Source organism: Ricinus communis, chromosome 8 (genome assembly GCF_019578655.1).
Source record: "Ricinus communis isolate WT05 ecotype wild-type chromosome 8, ASM1957865v1, whole genome shotgun sequence".
Taxonomy (NCBI): Eukaryota; Viridiplantae; Streptophyta; class Magnoliopsida; order Malpighiales; family Euphorbiaceae; genus Ricinus; species Ricinus communis.
The window spans coordinates 12,896,674-12,910,439 of NC_063263.1; the positions used below are offsets into that span (position 1 = coordinate 12,896,674).

At 31.0% G+C, this 13,766-nt stretch overlaps 2 protein-coding genes and 1 long non-coding RNA gene across 3 annotated transcripts; 1 reads left to right on the top strand and 2 right to left on the bottom strand.

Moving 5' to 3' along the window:
* Nucleotides 1-29: 29 nt before the first annotated feature.
* LOC8284339 (purple acid phosphatase 2) lies at nucleotides 30-3,393 on the bottom strand. The gene is made up of 8 exons (XM_002512916.4): nucleotides 3,067-3,393; nucleotides 2,590-2,790; nucleotides 2,332-2,443; nucleotides 1,822-2,051; nucleotides 1,246-1,384; nucleotides 753-973; nucleotides 400-521; nucleotides 30-316 (listed from the first exon to the last, which is right to left on the bottom strand). Exons 1-8 carry the CDS (start codon nucleotides 3,265-3,267, stop codon nucleotides 118-120), a joined length of 1,425 nt encoding a protein of 474 aa, XP_002512962.2. The 5' UTR covers nucleotides 3,268-3,393; the 3' UTR covers nucleotides 30-117.
* Nucleotides 3,394-8,664: 5,271 nt separating this feature from the next.
* Nucleotides 8,665-10,131, bottom strand: LOC125370838. The gene is made up of 2 exons (XR_007216922.1): nucleotides 9,990-10,131; nucleotides 8,665-9,868 (listed from the first exon to the last, which is right to left on the bottom strand). It is a non-coding gene; the product is annotated as an uncharacterized LOC125370838 (long non-coding RNA).
* A 1,637-nt stretch (nucleotides 10,132-11,768) lies between these two features.
* Nucleotides 11,769-13,713, top strand: LOC8284340 (cysteine protease RD19A). Its single transcript, XM_002512917.4, has 4 exons — nucleotides 11,769-12,268; nucleotides 12,366-12,485; nucleotides 12,844-13,090; nucleotides 13,197-13,713. The coding sequence occupies exons 1-4, from the start codon at nucleotides 11,792-11,794 to the stop codon at nucleotides 13,472-13,474; spliced, it is 1,122 nt and encodes a 373-aa protein (XP_002512963.1). The 5' UTR covers nucleotides 11,769-11,791; the 3' UTR covers nucleotides 13,475-13,713.
* The last annotated feature ends 53 nt before the right edge of the window (nucleotides 13,714-13,766 follow it).

A 13,766-nucleotide genomic window follows, 5' to 3' on the forward strand; every position in this document is an offset into this window, starting at 1 on the left:
ATGCTAAGCCAAGTTCATGATTCTCGAAATTAATAGGAAATTCTTTTTGTATTATGGTCAAGTTATGCATTGACTAATTCCATAAAATTTCAACAGAACGAAGTACACAATTTGTCATTACAATGGAGCACTTGTAGAATCATCAACTGGATGCCAGTATCTGTTGTAGAACCACATAGTATCAGCCTCTACAGCATATCCATCCTGGTTCCGGTGCCAACTGTAGTAAGCGTGGGTTCGGTTTTTAATATCGAAGATTGCATGGCCGAAACTGGCCTCGCGATATGCTGAATATGCTGGCTGTGGGTCTGTCATGCTGCATTACAGAACAAGACATTTCAAATGTGCACATCAATAGAGAAAGTTATCTAGTAGGATAGCACTTTTTAACTATCTTACTTGGTTGCTAAGCCTTCAAGATTTCCTCCATCACCAATTGTAATGTAAACTGGGGCAGATTTATCTTCTACTGGACTGCATTTTCCATTTACAATGTTGTATGCAACATTTGATATGCGTTCCTAGAAGGCAAGATACACAAAATTAGGTCTTGTTGTATATCTATGTGAGCTGGGCTTGCGCCTCACATAATGAAAATGTAAGTTGAAAACATAGTAAACAGTTTTTACAGTACTATTGAGGTTTCAGAAGGTCAAAATAGAGGCAAACTACTATCATACAGAAGATCAGGAAACGTTTCAATTAAAAGAAGCGCTTGTAATTTGATAGCTTAAGATATAAGATGGACTTACAGATCGCTCATAGGCATGAACATGCCCAGCAAAAACGACATCCACTTTATACTTAACAAACCATGGCTCATACATTACTCTCATGGTCTCTCCTTCCATGTAATGATAGTTGTAGCTATTGTACCATGGGGAATGCATAAGAACAATCAACCATGGTGTCTCGGTCCTGTTAACTTTTGGAAACTCTTCTTCAAGCCATTCATACTGAGGAGTATATTTACCTAAATCATGACAAGTATAACACAAGTGAATATACAATACAAGCTCCCGTATATAAATAGACTATCTGTTGTTACTAGTCTTTCATTTGATCAACAGAAATTACTGAAAAACATTTCATAGAATGATGGACTGATACACAGATTTCCGAATCCAGAAATGCCCCGCTTGGATTTCACTTAAAATGGTCTTATTAAAGATGTTGCTGCATGTCTATGTGCATAATTGCTCACTTATTTGTACTTCTATAATATAGAAAAGTATATATTCTTACCATACGCTGAATATGAAGACAAGACAATTATATATGCTGAAGCTCTCTTGATGGAGTACCAAAAAGGAGTAGTACTGCCTGATGCTTTATACGGGACATGATAACGATGAGTATATGGTTTAAATGGTTTAGTTTCACCCTGCAAAAATGATAAAATTCTTTTGTTAGAGATCACTTCTCAAGTAAATGTACTCTCAATTGGCAATATACATCTAAAATACAATATAGAATTCTGACCAGCAGTCGCAAAAGACAGTATTGAATTTAGAAAGTAACCATCCAAGTATCAAAGCTAAATCTGGGATTTTTCTGTCAGCCAATGATAATGGTAATCCTTCCAGGTTCCATGGATTGAGGAAACCACATTACTAAAGTTACAAAACAATGTTCTATAGAAGAACATTGATTCAACTGCAATATAGCTACTTGTGATAAAGGCATTGAATAGCAGCCCTGAGAATGCGACTATAACAAATTCTTAGAGCATAAAAATTCATGGAGCTTGTTAACAAATTCTCAGGAAAGATAGAAATAATACTCTAGAGATTAGATATTACTATTTGGGAATTCGCTTACGATTTCAGGGGCAAAGTCGATCTCATGATTTCCTGCTGTCCATATCCAAGGCTGATAAGCAATACTTCTCTCTGTAAACCTTCCCCATGTATCCCACCTCACATTGTCGTGATTCGGGTAGTTATCTGCATAAGAGAGGTCTCCTACAAACAACACCGTCTGTCCTTTTTGTGGGTTCATTTCATAATGAGTAAGTGTCTTGTTTGAATCAAAACTCTGACCAAGATCCCCTGCAATTGATGCACCATGGTGAGGATATAAGCACTTCTAAATATTTCAAAACTCTTTAATTTCCTGAAAATCCTTTCCAACAAACTCATCATATTAAGCAGTAAACTATTAATTGTTAATTATATCTGAACGTTTGTATGCTAGGCCTAACTCATTAACTAACTTTTACAATGATAAGGAAAACCATAAACTTCGTGACAAACACAAGCTGCAGATAAGCGAGAACCATTATACCACTAAATTTGAGCAAACGTGGAGTTGCAGCAAGCTTATGCATACCTATGAGACCAAATGTATAGGGAACATCAGGACCAACAGCAGGAGGAGTCACAAACCAGAATTGCCTTGTCGTGTGACCAATCCCAACTGCATAGTAATATTTTGTGTTGTACTGCCAAACAAATTTTAAGCATTTAACAAAAGCAATATTCTAATTCAGTTCCATACAACAACACAAAAGAAGACATCATTTAATTTGACGTAAACAAGACAGAAACAGAGGATTTATGGATAATATGAAGGCGATTCACAGCTTACCTCCAAGTTTCTAATGGTGCAGTGATGAATATAACCGGAGGTGTAGTTGTAGAACTTGTAGGTAGTATATTTGCCTTTGGCCTGCTTTTTATGTGGACTACTTTTACTCCAGTAAAGCACATTACTTGAACCTGGTTCATCCTCGGTCACCCATGATACAATAACTGCCTTTCCATCATGATCACCTTGTGTTATGTGCACCTTATTTCATAACCACCAACATATCAGTTACACCTACCATTGCTTACTTTTTGCATCAAGAAAGATCAATGATACTATAAAAAGAACCTGAATTTGATTTAACAAATAAATAAGAACTTTTTCCATTTACAATTTAAAACCCCCACCGAGAAGCAAAACACTGCTAGCAATGTCATAATTGCATCTTCCAACAATCATTTAGAAAAAGAAAAAAACAGTGAAGCAGCAAATAACAAGGAGAAGAACATAAAGAAACGCAAGAAAAGAGAAAGAAACCTGCTGGGGAGCATTGTAGCCTGGAGGGACTTGAAAAACATCACTGTCAAGAGGCATGTCAACAGTTTTCTCCACTGGCCTAACGAAACTACTGGTTTTGCCTCCATTACACAGCACTGCAACATTCAAAACCAAACCAAAAAGAACAATAAACAATACAGAAAAAGAAGAAGAACCCATCTGTGATTCACAGCTCGACATCCCAGCCCGCAACCCCTCTTGAGCTCTGCGCGCTCTTATATATATATATATACCCTTCAAATATTTGATAATCTTTGTATATTTATTATTAACACAATAAATATAGAAAGATAATGTGCTTAGCTTAGAATACGGCGAATATTCAAAGGGATTTATGCCGAATTATACAGATAAGTGGTCAACGACTTCTGAAAATTTTAAAAAGAAAAAAAAAAAAAAAGGAAAGAGTTAGCAGTGGGCGTACAGTTCAAAAAATAAGGACTCTGTCTGAACAAAATGGCATCTTGTGGAATATAGAATGTGAATGTAAATACTAATAAAAGCATATACTAACAAGGCACGGAATATATAATATGTCCAGCTCAAAAATAGTATATATATATATATATATATATATTATTTAGGATCATTTCTTTTTAGACTCTAAAATTATAATTCAGCAATTTTATTCTTCAATTCAAACTAAATTTTCTAGTCATCTCTAACTTCTTTTAACATATTAATATACTAAATAGATCTTTTTTTAGAAAAAAAAAAACTCTTTAACAAGAAAAAGGAACGCTTCTACAAAGGGCACTAGCCCCGAGGTTATTAGATCAATTGTTATTGTCAATAAATAAATAAGAGTCCAAAAGTAGAGTCACGAACGGGCAATGTCGCGACTCATTGACTTTGTAGCATAAAGAAGTCATCATAGGTGCACGTTAGTACCTGTGAGCAAGATATCTATCGTTGGATTGTCTCTAATCGACCAATCTAACGGCTGATCATTTTTTTTATTATACATCAGAACATGCACGGAGAATTTTTAATAATTATTTGAAAAAAATTCATTAATCACAAGAATATATTCAGTTATTTTTAGAAAATTTATATTTTTATATATACACATATATTTTTAAATGATATTATTAATTATGATATATACACTAAATTTAAATAAAAAAATTTAATTATTTTTATAATTATAACACCAAATGTTGCTAGGCTGGTAGCCTAAATAATTTTTATTAATTTTTATGTATTTATACTATTAAAAATTTCAGATAATTATTTATACTTTGAGATGTAAAATAAATGCCTAAACCAGCTATTATAATTTCATCGTCCAACTTACACTACCAGAATCCGACTATATATCCCATTAGCGATCTAGATTTTCTTCAGTGCTTTCGGTTTCTGTGCCCTGAGTTGGAAAATTAAAGGGCCCATTTATAATGGTTAACACTCAATCCGAATCTCAAAATTTTAACCAAAACCCTATCGCTGTCAATCTATGCCATAAACAGAGAACTTTCATTGAAGAAAACACATTTAAACGTTATATTATACTGTGTTTACCTATACGACCAAAAAAGGCCAAATAAATAAATAAACAAACAAACAACCAAATATCATCGTATTAATAAAAGCTATACCCAGTATTTGCTATTAATGCCCTCTAGTTGGTGTAGAAATGTGCATTCTATTTCTGTTAGGAAGTGATGTCACCCTGCACGAATAAAAATCTAAAATTTATGTCTAGAAAAATACCCTTATGCTTAAATTAGTATGAACATTAATTTCAATACAGTGTTTAAAATATTATATATAATTTGCTATTTGTCTTCTGATGTGACGTTTAGTATTTGTAAGAATTAAGACTATAGGAAGTGGTACTCTAATTGAGGAGAGATATAGATTTTGTTATTTTAGGAATCGAAAATTATGGTCCGATAAAAGGATATAGATTGCTATTTATAAAATAAAATTAAATTAAATTAACAACCCTACTATTAATTTAAATTATTTTGAAAAATCTTTTTAAGCAAGTCTCTATTTCCGTTATAAAAGATGATATTTTTTTACTAAATATTATTAGTATATAATACATCATAGCTTTATGAACAAAAATAAAAATTAGCAATTATATTTCATATTACAAATAGAAAGAATCCTACAAACTTTTCTCTCTTATATATGAAAGAGATATTTCATAAACCCCTAGTCTTACTCTTGTTCTTTTTGCTCTTCATCGTGGAGGTTAGTCATTCTTGTCAAGATTGGACAAATAGAGTGATGGAAGAAAAAAGTGATTTCGATAAAAAATGAAGGTAGTAAAGAGTTATTTATTATTATAATTATATTAATTTATTGAAATTAAAAATTATTTTTAGAAATCATTATAATTTTTAAATTATTTTTGTTTATTAAGGAAGCAACTCTCATTCTCACATTTTTAACCAAAATAAGTTAATTTAAACTAGTTATGTAAATATTTAAGTTAGAATATCCATAAATTTGAAAAAACTGACAAAGGAAGTAACCAAATTCAGCTTTGTTCCTAATTGATTTATTGCCACACCCAATAGAAGGAAAGGTTTCTCTTTTATTGAAGCAAATTTAAAAAATAATGATGTGCAAAACATAATGATTAATAATTTTAAAAAAATAACCATTTATTTCTTCTTTTCTTTTACCACTAACAGGATAATGATATCTGGGAAGTCAATGCAATGGAAAGTCAAAGATTCAATAATGATATATGAATGTTAAATAAATAAAAATAATTTATGGACCGTCTAATCTTCCCCGCTCCCCACATTAATCGGTAGTCAGCTTTTTCTTTTGAGGATTGATAGAAAAATGGAAATGGTCCAACAAAGTGGCTTCGTACATATCAGAAGTCTTGCCTCATTATAATGCGTCTCCTTTCTTTAGTATGCTAAAAGCACTGTAATAAATAATTAGATATTTGAAAAGTAGAAGTTTTTATTTGATTAATTCTTATATATTATTATATAACGAAGCATTATCTTTATTTCGTCCAAATAATAACAAATAAAGTTTTACTCATATAATATAATAATATCAACATATACATGTGCTATTTAAATATAATTTATAATAAATAAAAATGATACTATGCTATATTAGATAAATAATCAACATCAAAATCACATGATTTTTTAATATATTTTATACTATCATATAATTAAATATTATTTCCTCTTAATTTATTCCCAAATAAAGGGTAAATTACTGTTTTAAAAGATACTAATATAATGTCCATGAGTTTACTTGATGAAAATTCTAGTGATCCAGCGAGCAATGAACGGATTCATGAATGGCCAATTTTGCGTGAAAAAGGCCTCGCCACTGACACTATATCAGGATAAAGCTGGTCCATCTGTGTGTACATGAGTTTTGTTTGGTCCGCAAACTTAGCGCACGTGCGGGAGCTCCACGGTGTGACATTGCCATTGCTGCCCCACCTGGCCAACCATTTTTCTTCGTTTACGTTCTTTATTTAAAGCTTTTGTAAGAGAACAAATTTTTTTCCATACAATCTGACATCCAAAGACATTAATGTTGTGATTATTATTATTATATTTAAATTTAAATGTGAACATGGAAGTAATTTCTTTAGATATGCTAATACTAACATATTTTAGCCTTTCTTTCCAAGAAACTCAATCTTTTTATCAGTAATCTTGTTGAATTCCTTTTATTAGTTAAATCCAGTAAATAATTCAAATTTTGTGGAAAAAGAAAACCCAAGTCATCCACTAAATACAGTAAATAATCCAAATTTTTGAGAAAAAAAGAAAAAAAAAAATCCAAACAAACCTGAAGCAGCCTAACCTACACCTATTCAATTCCATAATTCTGTATGCATCTAAAAAATTCTATAGTTTTGCTAAAATAATAAAACTTTAGTGGAAATAACAAGAGTATTTATATTTAAAAATAAAGAGATTGTATTTTAGTACATTGCAAAGTTTTTACTTTTTTATAGTGAATATAAAAATATAATTATTTATTATTATGTAGTCTATGATTCATTAAGCCTTTATGAATATTGTTTATGCATAATTTACATTAGATTTATAATAAATTTATGTTTAATATTGATATATATTTTCAGTAAAAAAATAAAAATAAACAGTGTTCAAAGTTGAAACACTTCATTCTATGTCATAGAACTAAATAAGATAATACAAACTTTACTAAAATATACAAAAATAATTAAATCTAAAATAACTTATATAATTATAATATTTATTGATATTTTTAAAGCGATAATTATAAAAATTGTGTATAAACTTATTAATATTTAATAATAAAGTGTTTAAATTTTTAAAAGTTACATTTTATTGTGTGACACTGAAAATTATCAACATTTAAGTATATTGAACTGGTAACCTATATAAACGAAGTTAAATAATTACAAAAATGGATCATAAACTTACTAAAATTTGACAATAAAATATTTAAATTTTTAAAAATTATAATTTGGTGTGTGAATTTAATAAATAATTATAATTGAGTGTATAGAACATGTCAATAACAATTACAGATTTGTAATCTTAAAACAAAAATTATCGTTTAAATAGATTAAAAAGAATAAAACATTAAATTTTTATTATAAATTATTTTACTTTTAATATATTCCGCTCTTACTGCCACCACCATTACATTGTTTTCACTATATTTTTATTAACTTTTTAAAAATAATTATATCTAAGTTTGAATTCATTACTAATACATCTCCTTATGACATGTATAATATTTATTTATATGAAAAATTTACCATTTTTCATATAAATATTATCTTTTATTATAAAAATATAATTGAGGTTTATTTATCTGTAAGTTAATAATTTTTAATTTTACATACTAAATTATAATTTTAAAAATTTAAATATTTGATTATTAAATTTTAATAAGTTGATACACTATTTTTTAATAAGCTGATATGTATAACGTGTAACCTATGGTTGATCTACTATATATACTCAATTATAAGTATCTACTAAGTTTATATATTAAATTATAATTTTTATAAGTTTAAACACTTAATTATCAACTTTTAATAAACTCAAAAACTATTTTTATAATTATTTTTATTTTTAGATAATTAAAGTAAACTTTCTATCAACATTAAGTTACCAACATAAACCACTAAATAAAGCTAATATTTAAAGAGTTAGTTAAATCATTAAACTAAAGATAACCAAAAATAAACTGTAAATAAAAATATACAACCTTCCTTTTACTCTCAAATGGCTATTTCCTTGTGATATTTCTTATTAGAATCATCAATTTTAGAAGCTCCTTTGGAAGAATGAGAGCCAATTACTAGCTATCGTGAATTTCTCATCATATTTCATTAATTTCTTCGGAATTTGATTAGAAGAACTAATCAACCTTAATTATATGCTAACATATTAGGACAATATAATATAACAGAGAACCACAAAAAAGCAATAAAAAAGAAACAAAGAGAAAACGGAAAAATGAAAAAACTGGATGATCAAAACATCAAATAAGCAAAACCTAGTGAGTATAAAGAGAAACTGAAAACAGAAAACAAATAACAAATCAGTGTGAAGAAATAAATATTTCAGAAGAAAAAATGTTAAAATATAAAAATTAAATTCATGATGTGTTTTTGTAATAAAACCGAAAACGGAGTATAGTGTGTTATTTTCTTTAACAGAAAAAAAAAATAGAAAAAGAAAAAATGACATATTTTCCTTTCTCGTATCTATTTGCCAGAGACAGCATGGGCCAGGACCAGTCATCTGAGTAAGCGTGCATCGCTCTGACCCATATCCATTTTGTGGACTCAACCAACCCACTTTCGTAAGCCTGGACCACCCGGGCACTTGGAATAGATCAGAGGCTAGGCTACTGCTCGGTCTATGACCCAACTACCATTTCTCAGGTCAACTCCAGCATTTTTTTTAAACAGGAAACTGATTCTAGATGCAACTCTTTTCTTCTTATTCTTCTTCTTCATTTATTTGATTCCCTTAGAGAACTTCTTCATAGGAAATTAAAAAGAGAAATAGAAAGGCAAAGATGAAAGCTAAAAGAATTTCGACCCAGCTCAAAAGGCAAACTATTTAGCAGGATGAACATACATACAAGATTTAGTCCTAAATCGATAGTCATTTTTCCATCTTGGTCCATTCGAAAATTTTAGTCCATTTTTTATGCAACCCTAGACGTCATCAATGAGGCACAAACAATTATTGCAAACACTTGGCAAATCATTGACTATTTGAAATTTTTTTTATGATTATTAGCGTGTATTATATACTTAAAATTATGCTATAAACAAGTTTGATACTTAAAATTGCATAATTTGAACAATTATAAATATAGCAAAACGTAACACTTAACTGAGAGATATTTAAGTAATTCTTTCCAAGTTTTCTGATTCACTGCATCTAGGCATAACAGTCACTGGGAACATTTTTGATGATAAAGAGGTTCTCAAATCAAAGTAATCTCACCTGAAGGCAAGGAAATTTCCAGCCTTGCTTACCTCAAATGGCTCCAAGAAGACTGATATGCTAATAAATTAACCTCAGAGGTTTCGAAGTCTTCTTGGTGGACTTGAAACTTTCAGAGATGTTTGCAGAACTTTTGCAAAAGAATGACATGCAAACTCGTCCAAAGAGATTTACTGCTTGGTGGGCTCGAGATTTACTGCACTTGCAGGTGTCGATTCTAAGAAGTCAAGAGAGACGAGCATCAAACTGCTCTTGATGCTTACTTGCAAGAAATCAAGATCGTTTTGCAACGAACTTGCTGCTATTAATTCATCATCCTGTAAATGATAGCAATAATAAGGTATATTGGTCATATGCTATGCAATCTGTCAAAAAGAATTCTTCGCTATTCTTGATTTCGAAATTAAATACATTTACTAAACATGAATATTCTGATACCATTTATCGATTTTGTGCGTGTCAGCCATGCTAATTCTTTGCCCTCTCCGGAGTATACGTTTAATGGAGCTAATGTGGTTTGGGACAAATTCAAAACATCTTAGTGGCTGTTGGCTCATATAGGTTGGCTACTGCAAGTTTGTGTGCGAGGAGGGGTATCATTCCATCGAGCATTTGTTCTAAATGTGGCATTTCAGATTAAGACTCAATTTGTCAAAAAGGAATGTTGGAGCTTAACTCAGTTTTTACATATATCGACAACTTTTTATATCTCAGTTTTTATATGTATAATTCTTACCTTCATTTAATAAATTTGACATTATTTATGCATCGAATTTAAAAGTTAAATAAACTTAATTGTGGAATTTAAGATTTATTAAAAAAAAAAAGAAAAGAAAAAACAGTTAGATTGTTGGAAAAGATCAACAACCTCAAATAATTGAATTGTAATTTAAACAACTTGTGCATATAATAACGATAGTAACAAAAATAATAAAAATAGGGCAGAAAATCGAATACACAAGAAAGCAAGAAGCTTTTTTTAAACATATGTTAGCTACTAATAGTAATAAATAGGTCTCAACTCAACTAACAGTCCACCCTCCAACCCAAACACAAAGCAAAACGGCAAAAAGAAACAGAAAAGGTAAATACAAATACAAATACAAATACAAATACAAATATTAATAAAATAAAATATTTATTTATTATCTTTAATGGATCTAATGCCAATCCGCATTCTTATCAGAAAGCCCTTACTCCACGCCAAATTCCCAAAACCGAACCCAATCCATCCTTTTATCTTTCAGTTTTCTAATTTCCAATTAAATGATAATAACAGAAAACCAAACAACCCACCATTCAAACACTCCACTCCACCTCCCTCCACGCGTCCTTCTCCTATTGGGCCCTCCTCCTTTCCCTTCTCCTCAAGCAAACCCCCTGCCCATTAAAAACAAACTAGACGTTTCATGACTGGTAGCTTTGACCCTTTTGTTAATTACTAATACTTCCCTTGAGTTCACCGTTATATACACTCTCGTCCCTGCTTATGTCTCAAATTTGCCATTTTAGCACTTTTGCTTCTTTTACTGTACATATATTTTTGGTGAAGATCGTACAAATAGCTCCAAACTATAATACAGTTGTATTTTTTTATCATAAATTTTGTTAATAATAAGTTTAACTCTAGAGTTAATATCAAAGTTTTCAATACCATTTCAGTGAGTATTTTGGATTTTCTATTGGAACAATATATTTTAGTAATAATCTATTTCCACGTTTTATTTTGATCTATATATTAAATAAAAATATAGTATAATTATAATTAAACTATATAATACTTTTAATAATTAATTTAATGATTTATATTTTTCATTATATTAATATAATCATTTACTATTATAAATTTTAATTATGTCTATAAATCTAAATAATTTAATTAAAGTATAAAATTTAATGGATATAAAATAATCAACTAATAATTTCATAATAACTATTAAGTCTAAAGGATTTATATATTAATTAGAAATAAGTGTTAATAAAATCAGCTAAGCTAAAATGAGACTGAGATACTTTTTAGTTGAAATAGGATGAATTGAATATCTTCATTTTAAAATTTGATTTGGACTATTGGAATTGATAACTAAAGTTAATATCAGATTAAGCTTTCTGAAAGAGCAGGGATTAAAGTGTACACGGAAGAAAATTTTAGGGATATTTTAGTAATTAACCTTAACTGTTTGGGATCATGTGTGTATATATACACCCTCCGTCTCTTATTGGGGTCTCACCTAACAATCATGGTTATGGCTGTACGTTTCTCTTTCTTTGTTATATCCTCCATCCTTTTTGTCTCCGCTGTTACAGCGGAGACGTTGACTACCGACGGTGAGGATCCATTGATCAGGCAGGTAACCGACGGACAGGATGAATCGTCGGCGAACCCTAATCTTCTCGGCGCAGAGCATCACTTTTCGCTATTCAAAAAGAAGTTCAAGAAAACGTATGCATCACAAGAAGAGCATGACTACAGATTCAAGATTTTTAAGTCTAATTTAAGACGTGCGGAACGTCACCAGAAACTGGACCCCACAGCCACTCACGGTGTGACTCAGTTCTCCGATTTGACTCATTCTGAGTTTAGGAGACAGTTTTTGGGGCTGAGAAGATTGAGATTGCCTAAAGATGCTAATGAAGCACCGATGTTACCTACTAATGATTTGCCTGCTGATTTTGATTGGAGAGAGAAAGGAGCTGTTACTGCTGTTAAAAACCAGGTTTTGTATTTCTTTATTTATTTTGGATACTGATATTAATGATGAAGAAGATGTCTCGATGTTGATTTTGGTTTCTGTTTTCTTTTAATTTTTTTAGGGTTCATGTGGATCATGCTGGAGTTTTAGTACTACAGGGGCTTTGGAAGGTGCTAATTATCTGGCTACTGGAAAACTTGTTAGCCTTAGCGAACAACAGCTTGTGGATTGTGATCATGAGGTATTAACTGTTTGTTGGTTCATGTTTTATGCTTGATAATTAATCTCTTATTAGAATTTAATTGCATAAATTAGGCACCACAGTTACACGTTTAATTAACTTTGAATTTCGGCTATTATTCTAATGACACATGTTATATAAATGCTACTTAACATTTCCTTCCGGTTGTTTAATACTAATAAATAATAAATGTCTTTAGTGCATGAATAGTGTCGAATATCCAAAAATAGTTTACCCATTTTTCAACAAGAATAACATGAAGTATCACGTCAACCTTTTGTGTATTGACATGTTGTGTAATTTTGGATTTGATTTTATCTAATAAATTAAGGTTTTGACTGTTGTATGGTATCTGCAGTGTGATCCTGCAGAAGAAGGTGCCTGTGACTCGGGCTGCAACGGTGGGCTGATGAACAGTGCTTTTGAGTACACTCTCAAAGCTGGTGGTCTTATGCGTGAGGAAGATTATCCTTACACTGGTACTGATCGTGGTGCTTGTCAATTTGACAAGACTAAGATTGCAGCTAAAGTTGCCAACTTTAGTGTTGTCTCTCTCGACGAAGATCAAATTGCTGCCAATCTTGTGAAGAATGGCCCTCTCGCAGGTATACGGGTGATTGAGTTTAAAATTGAGTGATTTAATTTTGTTTTTTTTGGGTTTGTTGGTTTTGATTTTGTGCTGTGGCTGACTTGGTTTTTGTTTGAATGTAGTGGCTATCAATGCCGTATTCATGCAGACATACATTGGGGGAGTTTCATGCCCTTACATCTGCTCAAAGAGGCTGGATCACGGAGTGCTTTTGGTAGGATATGGCTCAGCTGGCTATGCTCCAATCAGAATGAAGGAGAAGCCTTATTGGATTATCAAGAACTCTTGGGGAGAAAACTGGGGAGAGAGCGGATACTACAAAATTTGCAGGGGTCGCAATATCTGTGGCGTCGATTCCATGGTCTCAACTGTTGCTGCTGTTCAAACTGCCTCCGAGTAGGCTGCTTACGCCAGAGTAGTAACTGGATCTTTTGTATATATGCAATGCTACCAAAAAAAAGAACTGTCAGTTTGATAATTAATTTCAAATTATGTACTTGTCATATTCGGCGAAAGCATCGGTTGGAAATTTCTTGGAAATTCCTATGCTTTGGGCTTGTTGTCAGAACAACATTAAATTATCGGATTGAAATTTCATGGAAATGTGCTATCGTCTTGCTTTGTCAGGACGTTGCTGAATTGTCTTCTAGTTTAAGATGCTAAGATCCTGACATGCAACTAGTATAATTGTC

What these genes read in the sequence shown, in the direction of transcription:
- LOC8284339 (XM_002512916.4), bottom strand. Translation starts at nt 3,267, where the DNA reads ATGTCGAGCTGTGAATCACAGATGGGTTCTTCTTCTTTTTCTGTATTG. An exon ending in GCACCATTAGAAACTTGGAG is followed by an intron (nt 2,444 to 2,589) that starts GTAAGCTGTGAA and finishes TTTGTTTGGCAG; the next exon opens with TACAACACAAAATATTACTA. An exon ending in CTTGAAGGCTTAGCAACCAA is followed by an intron (nt 317 to 399) that starts GTAAGATAGTTA and finishes TCTGTAATGCAG; the next exon opens with CATGACAGACCCACAGCCAG.
- LOC8284340 (XM_002512917.4), top strand. Translation starts at nt 11,792, where the DNA reads ATGGTTATGGCTGTACGTTTCTCTTTCTTTGTTATATCCTCCATCCTT. An exon ending in TTACTGCTGTTAAAAACCAG is followed by an intron (nt 12,269 to 12,365) that starts GTTTTGTATTTC and finishes TAATTTTTTTAG; the next exon opens with GGTTCATGTGGATCATGCTG. An exon ending in TTGTGGATTGTGATCATGAG is followed by an intron (nt 12,486 to 12,843) that starts GTATTAACTGTT and finishes TGGTATCTGCAG; the next exon opens with TGTGATCCTGCAGAAGAAGG.